The sequence below is a fragment of the Sceloporus occidentalis genome, unplaced genomic scaffold (assembly GCF_023333645.1).
Source record: "Sceloporus occidentalis isolate IW3139 unplaced genomic scaffold, rSceOcc1.0.p SCAF_182, whole genome shotgun sequence".
NCBI classification, from domain to species: Eukaryota; Metazoa; Chordata; class Lepidosauria; order Squamata; family Phrynosomatidae; genus Sceloporus; species Sceloporus occidentalis.
In genome coordinates, this window is record NW_028317162.1 from 1,604,314 (window position 1) to 1,619,472 (window position 15,159).

Below are 15,159 nucleotides of genomic sequence, written 5' to 3' on the forward strand. Positions count from 1 at the left end.
ATAGTAAGTGGGACGTTGACAGAGACTCTCGGCTGAATTAGGGAAATCCCTCCGCACGCCCGCGCAGCTTTCAGCTTTATTTCACCAGACTCGCCGTGAGCTCATTAAGGGGAATTAGTGCTTTCTGTGGAAATGTGACAAACATGTTTCCTACAGCAGAAACATTCTTCTTCCTCATTATTTTTCGCATTACGCACACATGCAATTTGTCTGCCAGTGTCACCCATACACAGATCGGCTAGTGCAGACTGTCAGCGTTACCCATACACAGATCGGCTAGTGCAGACTGTCAGCGTTACCCATACACAGATCGGCTAGTGCAGACTGTCAGTGTTACCCATACAAAGATCGGCTAGTGCAGACTGTCAGCGTTACCCATACACAGATCGGCTAGTGCAGACTGTCAGCGTTACCCATACACAGATCGGCTAGTGCAGACTGTCAGCGTTACCCATACACAGATCGACTAGTGCAGACTGTAAGTGTTACCCATACACAGATCGGCTAGTGCAGACTGTCAGCGTTACCCATACAAAGATCGGCTAGTGCAGACTGTCAGTGTTACCCATACACAGATCGGCTAGTGCAGACTGTCAGCGTTACCCATACACAGATCGGCTAGTGCAGACTGTCTGTGTTACTCACTATCTGTCTGTTACCTTTTATTGGGCCCACATAAAAAATATATAACTTGTCTAAATAAGAGACCCCTGAGGTCCCCAAAGCTTATGCGCTGCGTAAACTGTTGGCGCTATATAAATAAAAGATAATAATAATAATAATAATGTAATGTTACATATTTTTTAACATCAACTTCAACTAAAGACTCCATACTGATGCGGAGAGGGACTGTCTCGGTTCGGGACTGTCTCTGATCCTCGGGCGTATATTAAAGAGGCTTCGTCGGTCTGTCACTCTCACAAACAGAGGGGCTTCTCCAGTTTGTTATTATCACACAGGGGCAAGGGCTCCATGCGTCACTCTCCACCGTCCCGCTGCGGGATCAACTCCCTAAATCCCACCAACGTCACCATTCCCACTTCTCAGAAGATGAGGATTTTTCCTTTGCTTGTCTAAAGTTTATTTGAGGCCGTCTAGGTGGCCCCTCTCGGCACACACTGGGTTTTTTCATTCACTCCCGGCAGAGGAAATATCAAGGATTTTTTTTTTGTAGGAAAATCTTCTCTTTTTCTGTTCCACAGATTTCTGCCAAGTACGGGCAGAGGCAGCGCATGTTCGCGCTCACTGGGGACGGCTTTTGTTCGTTCTGCCTACGGCGTTTGGTTTGTATTTCACCTGGAGAAGCACCAGCTGTGTATTCAAAGGCCGGATTCCCAGAAACGCAGGAGTGTTTGTGTAGTTACTGGAGAAAGAGAGGAGGGACTCCCATGGATCCGAATGAATGCATAAATAACGCTGTGTTTAACCCCTTCCTGCACCCAAACCCTTTCACCGCAGGAGGGAGCGAGCCACACTCCTCATGTTTGGCTTCTAGCTCCCTGCACCCATTAACCATTTCACTCCTTCTTCATTCATTAACAGCTAACCGCATAACTACGCGCTCACACACGCTCGCCAGTGACATTAACCTTTCATTCTCTATCTCTATATATTAAAAAACACACGCACGGTTATTATTTATATATTTGTTGTACAACACTAAATACGTTATTAATCTATCCCCCATCTGAAACGCCTTTAGAATTGTATATATATATATATATATATATATATATATATATTATATATATTATCATATGAGCTGAAAGCTATCAGTTATTGATAAGGAAAAGAAATGAAAGTATTAATCATAATTTTGAACAAAAATAGAACCCAATAATAAACATATAGAGTCATAATAATAATAAAATAATAATAATAATAATATAATTATATATTTAAATATATTATAATTTTATATATATAATAATATATTTATAGATAGATACTAATTATATATAATTATATATAAATAAATATTACCAACCTAAACTTCCTAATGCTCTCTTTAATAAAGCAATTGCCAAATTGCATTTACTAGCAGTTTTAATTTTAGAATTAGCAGTTTAAATAAATATAAATATATATTTATTTTTTTAATGGGGGTCTTGTGGGGTCCATCTGGGTCCCCCCCTCCCTTTTTAAAGAAAAGAAGGGGCCACACTGGTGCTTCTGGCCATTGTCTGTGTGTGTCCTGCGGATTCTTGGAAGGAAGCAGCGCTGAGAGCCGGGAGAAGCCATGGTTGTGTGAGCCCTGCCAGGAAAAGGGAGGCTGGGGCTGGAAGGCTGCCCTCCCTGTGCTATGTATCATACATACTAATGGTAAGATTACAGGAAGCCTTGTTCCAGGAATAAAGGTGGGGGAGGGGGGGGAGGAGCGGGCTTAGTGTAGAGGAGGGCCGGACTCCCTATTATAAGACATGCATGAGCTCATGGGATCACTTATATGTAACTCGTATCACAAGAGGCTGCTCGCTAGCACTCGCTGGGAATATATCAGCTTTACAGTAAACCCAGGATCCGCTCGCAGCATTATCAGGTACCTTCATATGCGCTTTATATAGCAGAACGATCTAAAACTAGAGGCTTCAAACTAGTGTAAGGAAGTTTTACTCTACTGAGAGGGTAGTGGATGAGTAGAACAGTCCCCCAGCAGAAGTGGTAGCGGTTGATACAGTGAGGGCATTTAAACACGCATGGGATAGGCGTACGGCTCCTGAATCTAAGACAAGACCAACGATTAAGGTCTTAATCTTTACAGCAGGAAAGATGAGATGGGGGGCCGATCTGCCGACGGGTTTTATGTTTACATATTTATTTGTTGTTGTTATTATTTATTGAATGCGTTGCTTTGCTATGCGATGCTTTCTTCTTGTGTACAAAAAGTTACTTTAAAATAAACATTATTGCAATTTTGCATAAATGTTTCAGAAAGTATCTTTCTGTATCCAGGGGAAACGATTGTAACTTTTAAATATGACGCTATTTGTGCTTTGAGACTTCTTCGCCTCCGAGGATAGGCGTTTAGGCACTCAAGGAGGGGTCTTCCCTACACCAAAACACATGATGTCTCATTGGTAGACTTCAGAAGTTGTGTGATACAACCGAAGAAGAGACCTCTGAGGTCTTCAATACTTATACGAGTATATTGGCTCGCTTCCATCTAAAGCTGGGGGAATCCAAAATATTTTTTTGGGGGGGTTTTCGCTGACGCCATGTGGCAGTGACCGGTGGGAGGGGGTACGGCTCCCAGCTGGTGTGGGTGAAATGACACAAAAGGGGATGTGTGTTTGTACAATCGATGGAAAATATGACTTTTCTGAGAGACCGGTCATGAGAAGGACCTCATTAGCAGCTTCATCATAGAGAAGGTCCCTCACCCAAGCGATCATCTCATTCAGAATGTTCTTCTAAAAACATTGTATCCCCGCCGGCAATGCAGTTAGACCAGATGGGGATGAACAGAATTGTCAGAATGAGCTTTTTCTTCTTCTTTCTTGTACCAAATCCTTATATTTTACTTTGCTTCCACCTAGAACCCTGCTATGCACCGAGGCTGAAGTCCTCCACCTGACGTTCAATCCACGCTCGCTGCCCCGTCCTTCTTTCGGCCAAGCTGGCTCCAACAGTCATGGTCACGCAGAGCAAATTCCCGACCATGAGCCGGGCTCTGGACACCAGCCTACGGCTTAAGACCTTCTCCTCCCGAAGCGAGTACAACCTGGTGCTGAGTGCCGTACGCAAACTCCAGGAGAGTGGCTTCTACTGGAGCACCGTCACGGGCAGCCAGGCCAACCTCTTGCTGAGCGCGGAACCCGCGGGTACCTTCTTGATCCGCGACAGCTCAGACAAACGGCACTTCTTTACCCTCAGCGTCAAAACGGACTCTGGTACCAAAAACCTGCGCATCCAATGCGAGCCGTGCGGGTTCTCCCTGCAGACCGACCCACGCAGTTCGCAGCCGGTGCCGCGGTTCGATTGCGTCCTGAAGCTTCTCAGACATTACATGCCCGCCAAGGATTCTGGGAGCTGCGGAAAGAGGTCCTATTATATTTATTCTGGGGGAGAACGCGTTCCTCTGCTCCTTTCGCGGCCTTTGTCTTCCAACGTGTCCACCTTGCAGCATCTCTGTAGGAAAGCGGTCAACGGACAGATCGAGAACTTCGAGGCTCGGGACCAGCTCCCTTTGCCCATTAAGGATTTTCTGCAGAAATATGACTCCCCCGTTTAACTGAACGAGCACATAAAGGGGAAAATCAGAGGGAAAAAAAGAATATGAATTCTGAGAGCCACCAGCCGGAATACTAAGGACACCTGGTGGTGTCTGAGAGAGTCTAGGTTGAAGAGAGAGTCCTTGGCGCTCTCCAAGAAGACTGAGGCAAGAGAAAAGATGTGAGTAGTGGCGTAGAGGCCCAAAAGGTGGCCGAGACTCCGTTAAGAGGGTCTCTAGAAGAAGGGGAGAAGTCCATCCCCGGTCGACATGATCATCTGGACCAGCACAGCTTCAGTACCAAACGCTGCTTCCCCAACCTGCTTCCCGTTGCATGCCGGGTGCAGGAAGCTGGACAGGGGGAGTAGTATCATTGCTGCACCAACAGACCATGTCTTGGTTTCCTCCTCGGCAACACCAGAACAGGGGGTCTGATATCGCACTGAATGTACAGCCGTAGCTATACGGTCTTCTAATTTATTACAGAATCACCTATACAGCCTTAAAAAAAAAAAATAACAAGTCTTCTGCAAGACGCCAAAGGGGTTACCCGTCCCCGCCGCTGGGCATTACCTGTACTCGGAGCAGTGGGAGTTGGAAGTATCCATATGGACCTGACCGTGGGCTTCCAGCGGACTGAACTTTATTTTTTTTGCACAAAAATGATTGGAACTTGATGATAACATTGAAAAGGGCCCTTACTTTTTGACGAAGAAGGAAATGCCAGGGCTACCTCCCCCAAGAGCAATACCATGGTTAATATGGCTGCCCCTGAGCAATTCGTGACTGATTGAAGAACGGTTATCTTTGCAGATCAGATATTCTGACCGTAGCATTTTTTTTTTATTATTATTATTATTATTCTTATAATTGCACAAGAAATTTTGCACCAGAAGTACCCTCCGGGGTGTTGGAGAGGCCGAAAAAAATAGGGGTAGAATTTTTACAGTACTCGATCCTACTCGCGTTTACATGGTGGCCGGAGCCAAAATGTTTGCACTTATTTATATTTTACACGGAAAAAAACATTTCAGTAATTTATAATAAAAATATTTTATATTGGAATAAAAAAATGACGTTTGGAGTCAGTGTGTGTGTGAGCGTGAGACTGGTTTGCAAGTCTTGATCTGTGTGAGTGTGGCCGGCACATGCTGGGCTGCTGGTTCAGTCACTGGCTGAGGCTCATGGGAGTTGCTTGTTGGCTACCGCTGTACTACATGAATAAAGAAACTTTTATTTCCTGGTAAACGGAGATGGCGTGCTATGAAGGAAAGTATTCATGCCCTACAGTGTTGCGGAGGCGATACAGTGCGGGGTTAACAGCATTCAGAATTTTAATAGTTGCTTAGCACTGTTAAGGGAAGGGTTAATCAGGAGTCTACGGGGTTAATAAGATGTGTCACTGCCCACCGTCACACAAGAATAATATGGAACCTAACAGTGCTGTCAAACACGGGGGTTAATATGTTACAGAAACAGGGTTAATCGGAATTATTGAGCACAGGGGTTAATGCATAGCAATGTTCTGGCATACATGAGGTTAATGTGTCAGTGTGGCAGCACACACATATGTGCCGGCACACTGCGACACATATGGGGTTAATGTGTCACAGTGTCCCGGCCCACATGGGGGTAAATGTGTCACAGCGTCCCGGCCCACATGGGGTTAATGTGTCACAGCGTCCCGGCACACATGGGGGTAAATGTGTCACAGCGTCCCGGCACACATGGGGTTAATGTGTCACAGCGTCCCGGCACATATGGGGGTAAATGTGTCAGAGCGTGCCGGCACACATGGGGTTAATGTGTCACAGTGTCCCGGCACACATGGGGGTAAATGTGTCACAGCGTCCCGGCACACATGGGGTTAATGTGTCACAGCGTCCCAGCACACATGGGGGTAAATGTGTCACAGCGTCCCGGCACATGTGGGGTTAATGTGTCACAGCATTACTTATAAGTAAGTTTGAGGTGATTGTTATCTTAAGAGCGCGTGATAAAGTGTACCGGCCCTTTAAGCGGCGCTCGGCGTTGTGGAGGGAAGCCTCCCATTCCCGTTCCAGGTTCAGGAATGCGGCTCATGCGTCACCCTCCTAATAGGCACATTCCTGGTAGCCCCGCCCCCTGCGCACTTCCTTGTTTCCACGGTAACGGGATTAAAGAGGAAACACAGATTCCTATCCTGGTGCCAGGAAATGGAGGGGGGGGGGGCGACGGGGACCGTTAAAGAGATCCCCTTAACCTGTATGAACGGCCCTCCGGACCAATCGCTGATCGCCAGCCGTACCATCACCTCTATGACTAAAAAAACATCAAATAACGTCACATCGTTCCCAGGTCTACTATGGGTCCGAGCAACATCCACTGCCCTGCAGGACCATCACCATCTGAGCCTATCCCACCTCCTCCTGGAGGGGATTCAATGAAATGACTACCTTTTTTACACTCACTCTGAATCATGTATTGTCCAACTTATCTCTCAGACGGCTTCCAGGAACCACGAGCCTTATTTCAAAATATCAGACGTATGGAGTCCGTGTCACAAACCATGCGGCTGCCAGGAATGGTCAGCGGATGTATGTAAAGTTTATGTAATATCCTGAAACTTCGTGACCTAAAAAGATGGCATCCCCCACCCCCCAGCTTTAGAATCTCCATGATTCTCTTCGATATTTCCCAACGACTGAGAGATCTTATCTCGAGGCGTTGGCGATGTTTGCGAGGGGTTAACCTTTGTGTTTTTTTTGGGTGTATAATTCTCAGTTGAGTCATTCCGAGTTCCCGGCTTCTTAAAACACGAACTTTTGAATGTTTACGGTTTTTCCCTTTGTTTACAGACATTCTAATCGGAGCGGCCCCCTTGTGATATGGTTCCAAATCATCGTCTTCCCAGAATACTGAATGGGGGAAGACGATGAGGCAAGTCGAGTGAGGGGACTGTTGGGGGGGGGGGTCTTTGGCGTGATAGTCTGTTTATTTCCTGTTGGCATGGTAACAAACCACTCTTTCACATTTTCCAGACCGTGTCCACGGCGGATTCCAAAGCTCTGCCGTCATCCAGAGCTCCGAAACCCAGCTGCAGGGCTTGACGAGGGAGGGAGCCCTGTCTGCCGAAGCCGGGGCGTGGAGTGGGTGCAGCGGGGAGCGCCAGGGAATCCCTTACCGACGTCCAAATACACAATGCCACGTGCCGAGGGCGGAGGGGGGGGGGGGTCTTATGAAAACATGGCGGACGCGGCCAAACCCCGGGGATGATCCAACGTCTTTCTTTAACTGTATTCCATGAGCTTATGGACGTTTTCAGGAACGGGCTGAAGGCATCCGCAGGAGAAGACAATCGGGGCCTGGAAGAGTCACCAAGTCACCGGATCCTGAGGCGTTGTTTTAGGGCCCCGGATCGCGCACTTAAGTCCCATAAGTACCGAGGTCTGATGGCTCCAGGAAAGATGCCGATGTCCATACCTGGGAACTTTTAGTCTACGCCTACCCAAAGCCCCCCTTGTGAGATGCGGCCAGGACTACCTGTTGACGTCGCAGGTGGCCCCACTGACATCAATGGGCTGATTTAAGGGGGAAATGGGCGGGGAGTGGGGCGTGTCATGACCCTGCTTCCGCGACCCGGAGGATTCAGAGTCGCTCCCGGAGTCTCCCAGGTGCGCCGATGTCCTTCAAGTGCGACTCGTGCCAGGTTGATCTGGAAAAGTGGCCAGCCTAGCCCATTCCTCTCAAGTGTCGCGGGTTTTTCAGGCGCCGTCCAGCTGTCTCGTGTGGCTGCCTCACTCTCCTGATCTTGGAGGCAGTCAGGATCATGGCCCAGTTGAGGAGATCTCCTTATCTTCCCAGGAACTGTAAAAGCCAACATTGGAGATCCCCTTTGGCCCTTCATGTGATGCCCTGCCACTAAGAGGTGACTCTTTGAGTATGATGGGCTACGCCTCTGGACGCTGCCCACTTTTAGGTCTGGCCCTGCCCAACCCTGCCTCTTGCCACACGCCCAACACAGGTGTCCCGATTTGGTGTCCCCAAATGTTGAGGTCGTGATAGTGTTACCCAACAGAAGGACTACCCCATCAAATGAAAAATTAAAGACGTTTTGGGTGGGGTGAGTGCAGGATGGAGAAGGAGCCCCTCATAGGCTGGGGCATAGCCAATAAGAGAAGAGTTAACGTATAGCCACACCTACATTGTATTTAAAAAAGAAGAATTCTCACCCAGAAAAGAACAATAAAATCCAGGAAAAATGACATTTAGAATCCCCCGCCAATGTAAAGAAATTAAAAGGAGGAGGCGCAAAGAGGGACTGGACAAACTAAATAGGGTCACTTGGGGGGTCTATCAGGGGTACAAACAAAGTGGCTCATCCTTTCTGAAGATATAAACAAGAAATAGACCAAAAACGTGAACGGGTAGATCAGGTTATCCCGCGGCTAGCACAGAAGTAGTCGAATTTACCCCGGATCTGTCTTCTTCTCAAGCTGCCGGGATCCAGAAACCAGCAGAAGTGGCTATATAGTATTTAGAACAGGAAAACCTTATGGGAGACTTGTGGGGGGGGGTTTAGCAAAAATCGTATGAATGCCATTGTCTGTTTTACATAAAATAATAGCAAAAATCATTTTATACTGTTATTTTTAGATACAAAAAAAAACTATAATAAAAAATACAACAAAATGTTGGTTAAATAAAACAAAAGCAAAAAATATTTTTAGAATGTTAATTTAAGATACAAAAAAAATCTTTATAATAAAAAATACAAGAAAACGGTTAAGTAAAAAAATTGCTAAAAAAATGTAAAAATATTTATACTAAAAAAATACAAAAAAAAGGTTAAATTTAAAAAAAATTAGCAACATTTTTTACAATGTAATATACAAGAAAATTCTGGTTAAATAAAATGACTTTTCCTGTTTTAGTTTAGTAATTTTGCAATTTACGTCACAGTTTCCAAAAAGGTCACATTGCAACATTGTTACATTTACTCCGAATACGTGCTTCATTTTTGAAGGTTTTCTTGAGCGGTGATTGTTTAGCTTCGCTTGGCCTCAAAATACCTTTACGGTAATGTTTATGACAGAACGAGGACGTGTTAATTAGACAGGAGCAGCATGCGCCACGGCCAAGGTGATCTAATTATATCCATTATCTCGCGGTTACTGGAAACACCAGCCCCGGGCGTCCCAGGAGCAGGAATGGGCGTCTGAGAACGGGTGTCCCTAAAGCTATGCTCCCTATAGCATGGTATCACTCAAAATAGAAGGCGCTGCAGCTGCTCTTCATGCTTTGATGTTATGATGACAGAAGAGCATTTGGTGGCCCGGGGGGGGGGGGGGGATTGTAGGAGATTCCAATCCTACCCCTTATACAGAGGCTTGGTTTAGAGTGATGAGAGTTACACCCTCAACAGCAGTTTACAGAATCATAGCCCATTTTTACTGCTGTAAGGAATCAAACCATAGTCGTTGGTCTCGTCTTAGATTCAGGAGCCGTATGTCCATCCCATGCATGTTTAAATCCCCTCACTGTATTACCCTCTACCACCTCTGCTGGGAGGCTGCCCCAGTTATCTACCACCCTCTCAGTAAAGTAAAGCTTCCTTACATTCCACCTCCTCCTGTCTGTTGTTTAATCCCTTTAAATCCTCTCTCCCCCCCCGAGCCATAAATACTGAGATTCTTTCATCTTTTCTGATCATATTTATGTTGCAAACCATTCAACATTTTTGTTGCCCTATCGTCGGGGTGGGGGGGGGGATTTCAAACGGTCTTTGGGTTAAAAAAGTCAGACCCTGCACTTTTGGGAGAGGATTTTGGGGCACAATCCCCGCAATCTTACGATATTGCCCTTTGGAGTGCTGTGCTTGTAGTCTGCCAGCAGGTGGGGCACTGTGCCTACGTAAGAACCCGTGGATTAACCCACAATGCACTGTGGCGTCCAAATTCCACTCGTTGGGGGGGGGGTGTGATGACTGCTGCGAGGCTGACGGTGGGCCTGGGCTGCTTCTATAGGGCTGCTATAAAGCCTGTAAGTCCACTATATAAAGCATATCCGTCGCACACACCGCTCGGTATTAAAGAACCTCTTCTGTTAATCTAGTCCAGGTGCCGGTGGAAAGCTATGGAGCAAAGGACTTCAGATGTCCCGGGGACAGTCGGAGGAGTCCGTTCCATGTATAGATCCACAGAGGTCCAAGAAGGGGTGCAGGTGGTGGACCTGCGCAGTGACACGGTGACGCAGCCCTGCGCCGAGATGCGAAAAGCTATGGCGGAGGCCAAGGTGGGGGACGATGTTTATGGAGAAGACCCCACCGTGAATGGTAATTGCCAAACCCTTGAAGACTTGGAGAGCGCGCTTAATAGATTGTAAGCTTCTGAGAGCGTGGCCCTCTTCTCCTGCACCGGTGCTGCGGAATCTGCCAGCGCTCTGTAAATAGAATGTTACGTGTTGTCTGTTCCCGTCTAACGTTCCGTCTCATTTCTCTGTAGAGATCCAGCGTCGGGCTGCCCAGATACTTGGAACGGAAGATGCTCTTTTTGTGACTTCTGGGACTATGGGGAACCTGATCTCAGGTAGATACCTTCTCGGCTCCTGTAGAACCAGAACTATCTCAGACGCCAAGTCCCAGACACATTATTGTTCTGTTTTATATATATATATATATTAGTCCATCACGGGAGCTGAGGAACCTTTAAACCCCAAATATTATTCTAGGAAATGATGTAAAATAAGCCTCAGAAGGTCTACGATTGACTATAAACCCCAGTATGCTTCTGAACCCCCTGGGAGTTTTCGTCCAGTAGTTCCCCCCATTGACCAGACGTAATAGTCGTGGAACCTTCGGTGGAGGCTCTATGTAATTTGGGACGTGGTACTTAGCGAGCTCAGCCTTCTCCCACCTGTCGTCACAGTGATGTGCCACTGCCGGACCAGAGGAGCCGAGATCATCGTAGGAGACGAATCGCACATGTACATATATGAGCAAGGAGGTGCCGCGCAGGTGAGATATGTCCTCCGACGCTCCGTTATCCCCCCTTGTGGCTTCATCAGATATCTTTTCGTTTTAGAAGGACAGTAACACCGTATGTACAAAAGCATGAGAGACAAAGATAAATATGACATCATCATTGAGCATTCACGCATCGTAGAGTGAACATGCCACATCCTCATTGGATGCCTGAGAAGGAGGAGTGTTACCCCTCCATAGATGTAGGGAATCAGAATGCTGAACCCCGACGCGACCCTCCCTCCCCGAGACGCTGGCCATAATCAGTCCATCATGCGATTATTTTTTATTGATGAGTCTCTCGTCTGTAGATCGCTGGAGTGTTTGTCCGTCCGGTGAGGACCCTCAGCGACGGGCGCCTCGACCTGCGAGATCTGGAGAGTAAGATCCAGCACGGGTTCCCCGATCCTCACTACGCGGAGACACGTCTTATCTGCTTGGAGAACAGCCACAATCGCATGGGCGGGCGCGTCTTGCCCGTGTCCTACATGGAGGAGGTGAGTGCTCCTTTGCGTCCGGGAGTTTCCACCAGGTTTACCTCCTCACCCCTTGGTTTGCAGGGAATACAAAATTGTCTGTTGTCTGTATGAAGTAACAATAACCAAGTTTCATGTACTGATTGATATTAAGGTAATTTATATGTTTGGGGCGATTGTGATATTTACTAAAAAAAAAAAAAAAAAGGGTCTGCGTGTTTTAACCGATGGAGTGAATGGGTCATCCCGCTGTAGCCGTTGGTAATTAATGTGTAAGAACCCACGGGTTTGTCTTATCTCCGCAGGTCCGGAGACTTGCTGACCGGTATGGGCTTAAAGTTCACCTGGATGGCGCTCGGCTACTAAACGCTGCCCAGTCGCTGCGTGCGGATCCAGCAGAGATTGTTCGGTTCTGCGACTCGGTGTCCCTCTGTCTGTCCAAAGTACGGCCAACGGGGTTTGGTGGCAGGTAGAGAAAGCCAGCCCGATAGGTAGACATCAGGGAGGGGGTTAGTGGGTAACATAGAGCAGAAGGCAATAAAGGGCCCTGGACACAATGGGTCATCTTCATAAAGGGATCCATTGTCCTGCCCCAAGCTGGGGTGTGTAATATGCCTCATTCTGTTTTAGGGTCTTGGTGCTCCTGTCGGTTCCCTTCTTGGAGGGACAGCACAGTTTGTGGCGGATGCTCGGCGTGTGAGGAAGCTGCTTGGTGGGGGCATGCGCCAGGCGGGTGTGCTAGCCGCAGCTGGCTTGGTTGCTTTTAATCGGGCTCAGGAGAACGTGGCTTTGGATCACCAAAACGCTAAAATGTTCGCCAAGGGTAAGTGGACTTTCTCAGAGTTTTGCCCCAATACGCTGGATACATTCCTCGCCAACGACCTTTAGGGCGCCATAGATTCCCACTCTTGGATTGACCAATCGAATTTCTCAGCTATGTTCCTCCACAGGTGTACAAGAAATAGGCTCCCCGCTTTGCACCTCGGACCCGGCGGCTGTGGAGACCAACATTGTTTTACTGTCCATGAACGAGAAGCTGCTTCCCGCTCAAGACTTGTGCGAGCAGCTGAGCGCGGTGAGCCCCGCAGAGCGAGAAAGCGGACAAGGAGTGAGCGTGAGTGCACTGTCCTTCTCACCCAGCTGCGTGAGGATGGTTTGGCATCGCGACATCTCCGAGCTAAACACGCGGCAGGCCCTGGAAAAACTCAAGCAGGTCCTTCGACGAAACGCCGGGGTGCAGAGCTAAACGAGCACAGTGACCTCGACACAGAGGTCGCCCAAGGTCACCCACTGATTTATGTAAATCAGTTATATTTAAGAAATGACTGGAAGATGCGAGGATCTGTAACTAAATTATAGCAAAATGCCTTCAAATAAAAAATATTGAATATTTCAATTTTTTGGGTCTTCAAGATGATGATGCGCAAGGAACGAGACAGACGCTCATGTTTTGCAGCAGCAGTAAAGCATTCCAGCCGTCTTTCATGAGCGGAGGGTGGATGAGCTATTCTAGAAATACATCTTAATACATAAGAAAATATTTTATTTCCAGTTTAGTTTGGTATATATTTTTTTATTGTAAAAATTCCTCAAAGAGAACATAAAATCAGAAATGTACAACAGCCCGGAAGGGTCAGTAGCGCTCATGATGAAAAGAATAAAAAGAGACAGGTCATATATATTTACAGGGGGGATTGTTACATAAAAAGGTCTGAAAGGGTTGAACAAACAATGGATTTGGGGCCAAACAACACAATAAAAATATTTTGATGAAGTCTGCGTTTTAAACGTGTCGTCCAATTAAAAAAAACGGGTAATCCGCGACGCAGGAACACGCGTCCGTAGGGGAAAGGAGATAAAAATCACGCCACTTCGTCTTCATCCAGTTTTTCTAAGGCGCTCCGCACGGTGTTGGCGTTGGCCTGGAACATTTCAATATGGAGGCTCATCTTCTTTTGCTATCAACATGACGGGGGGGAAAAAGTGCCAATTACTAATCTGACAGTCAAGCTATCAGTAGGACGACGCTCATGGGGGACACTATGAATAGTTACTAGACCCCCCAGTACCACGGCACTCACCATCTTGATTTTCACCCGCTCCTTGTCCAGTTTAAGGAATTCGCTGAGTGTCAACGCTTCGGGCTTTTTCTTAAGGCTGATGAACAGGCAGCCGGGCGAATGCTTCCTGTGCTCCTCCCTAAGAAACATTTTATCAGACGGATTTATAAAACGGGAAGCCGTCTTTTATCCCGGATCTCGGGACTGTTGGCACTTACATGGGGTCGTCTTCCGGCTCCCAGCCTTCAAGCTCCTTCAGGCAGAAGAAACACTGAGCCACGTCCGGGCTGTTCCCCGTGGGGCAGTGAATAAAGCCGGCTTCAGCCATCTAGGAGCAGAAAAAGACCCCATCACGTCACACGAGGGGCATTAAGGACACACAAATGCCCCGCAGCGCACATACAAATCACACAAATGCCCCTTCATAGCAGATACCCCGACACCAGCCAATCCCGCAGACGCCCCACATCATAGCAGATGCAACTACACACAGAGGGCATCGGTACCCTTCCAAGGGGTATTTAGTTCTAAAACAACACTAGCACTTCCGGGAGGCCAGATACAGTAATTTCAACCCCCCCCCCCCAATAATACATACCCCAGCAGGGTATTTACTGACCCCCCCGTGCAGCATCCAGTCACCCCCCCAGGAGGGCTCACACACACCACTAGGCCCCGCTCACACTGGTGCTGCACCGCTCCGGTTGCCCCGTTCTCACCTGCTCGGGGGTACAGGCGCAGCCCTCAGTGAAGGGCCAATTGCTGAAGGTCGAGATCCGGGTCTCCAGACGGTAAAGCCTCCATTCGTCGGGTAGTTGAGGGTCCCCGTCCCGGAGAGGAGGTAAAACAAGTGGAGAGTCCTTCAACATCATTCTCAACCGCGAAATTCAAACCGAGCGCTGCGCCAATCACGTTCACCTAGCGAGGAACCATGGGAAGGATACGGACTACAACTCCCGGCATGCCGCGTTGCGCAGCTTTGAAACGGATCAGACTCTAAACACCAGAGATCGTACGTGGCTGTACTGGTTTAGCTGCGGGAGCCATGCTGGTGGGGTTGGTTATTTTCATGTCTGCAAACCAAATGGCCGCAGCCTTGCAGGATAATAAGCTGGGATCCTCTCTAGTGTTTAGAGTTCACCTCAGAATTTGAATGTAAAACAACCAATGGCGGTGGAGATTCTTCATGACGCAGCATACTTTGCAAAACAGAACCCCAACTCCCAGCACTCTCATAATTCATATTTGACAACAGTCAAGGCTGACACTAGGACACTTTTAACAACGTGTCCCCAGAAACGGTTAAATATCATGGTGGGCAACAAATGAATAGAACCATATGGTATTAACACTTGGAATAACTACCAACTGACCTAATTTTGGTTGGAACAGTCTCGAGAGACGCCGTAGCCT

General features: G+C 47.6%; 3 protein-coding genes across 3 annotated transcripts; 2 read left to right on the forward strand and 1 right to left on the reverse strand.

Annotated features, from left to right (window-relative positions):
• The first annotated feature begins 3,631 nt into the window (after positions 1–3,631).
• On the forward strand, positions 3,632–4,231 carry LOC149278741 (suppressor of cytokine signaling 3-like). The gene has a single exon (XM_089501831.1). It carries the CDS (start codon positions 3,632–3,634, stop codon positions 4,229–4,231), a length of 600 nt encoding a protein of 199 aa, XP_089357957.1.
• Positions 4,232–10,324: 6,093 nt separating this feature from the next.
• On the forward strand, positions 10,325–12,932 carry LOC149278742 (uncharacterized). The gene is made up of 7 exons (XM_089501812.1): positions 10,325–10,523; positions 10,693–10,776; positions 11,116–11,204; positions 11,522–11,707; positions 11,992–12,129; positions 12,317–12,509; positions 12,637–12,932. Exons 1-7 carry the CDS (start codon positions 10,325–10,327, stop codon positions 12,930–12,932), a joined length of 1,185 nt encoding a protein of 394 aa, XP_089357938.1.
• Positions 12,933–13,548: 616 nt separating this feature from the next.
• LOC149278743 (baculoviral IAP repeat-containing protein 5.2-B-like) lies at positions 13,549–14,618 on the reverse strand. The gene is made up of 4 exons (XM_089501813.1): positions 14,466–14,618; positions 13,965–14,074; positions 13,768–13,885; positions 13,549–13,644 (listed from the first exon to the last, which is right to left on the reverse strand). The coding sequence occupies exons 1-4, from the start codon at positions 14,616–14,618 to the stop codon at positions 13,549–13,551; spliced, it is 477 nt and encodes a 158-aa protein (XP_089357939.1).
• Between the last annotated feature and the right edge of the window lie 541 nt (positions 14,619–15,159).

What these genes read in the sequence shown, in the direction of transcription:
- LOC149278741 (XM_089501831.1), top strand. Translation starts at nt 3,632, where the DNA reads ATGGTCACGCAGAGCAAATTCCCGACCATGAGCCGGGCTCTGGACACC.
- LOC149278743 (XM_089501813.1), bottom strand. Translation starts at nt 14,618, where the DNA reads ATGATGTTGAAGGACTCTCCACTTGTTTTACCTCCTCTCCGGGACGGG. An exon ending in GCGCCTGTACCCCCGAGCAG is followed by an intron (nt 14,075 to 14,465) that starts GTGAGAACGGGG and finishes TTCTGCTCCTAG; the next exon opens with ATGGCTGAAGCCGGCTTTAT. An exon ending in GAGCCGGAAGACGACCCCAT is followed by an intron (nt 13,886 to 13,964) that starts GTAAGTGCCAAC and finishes AATGTTTCTTAG; the next exon opens with GGAGGAGCACAGGAAGCATT.
- LOC149278742 (XM_089501812.1), top strand. Translation starts at nt 10,325, where the DNA reads ATGGAGCAAAGGACTTCAGATGTCCCGGGGACAGTCGGAGGAGTCCGT. An exon ending in AGAAGACCCCACCGTGAATG is followed by an intron (nt 10,524 to 10,692) that starts GTAATTGCCAAA and finishes ATTTCTCTGTAG; the next exon opens with AGATCCAGCGTCGGGCTGCC. An exon ending in TATGGGGAACCTGATCTCAG is followed by an intron (nt 10,777 to 11,115) that starts GTAGATACCTTC and finishes CTGTCGTCACAG; the next exon opens with TGATGTGCCACTGCCGGACC.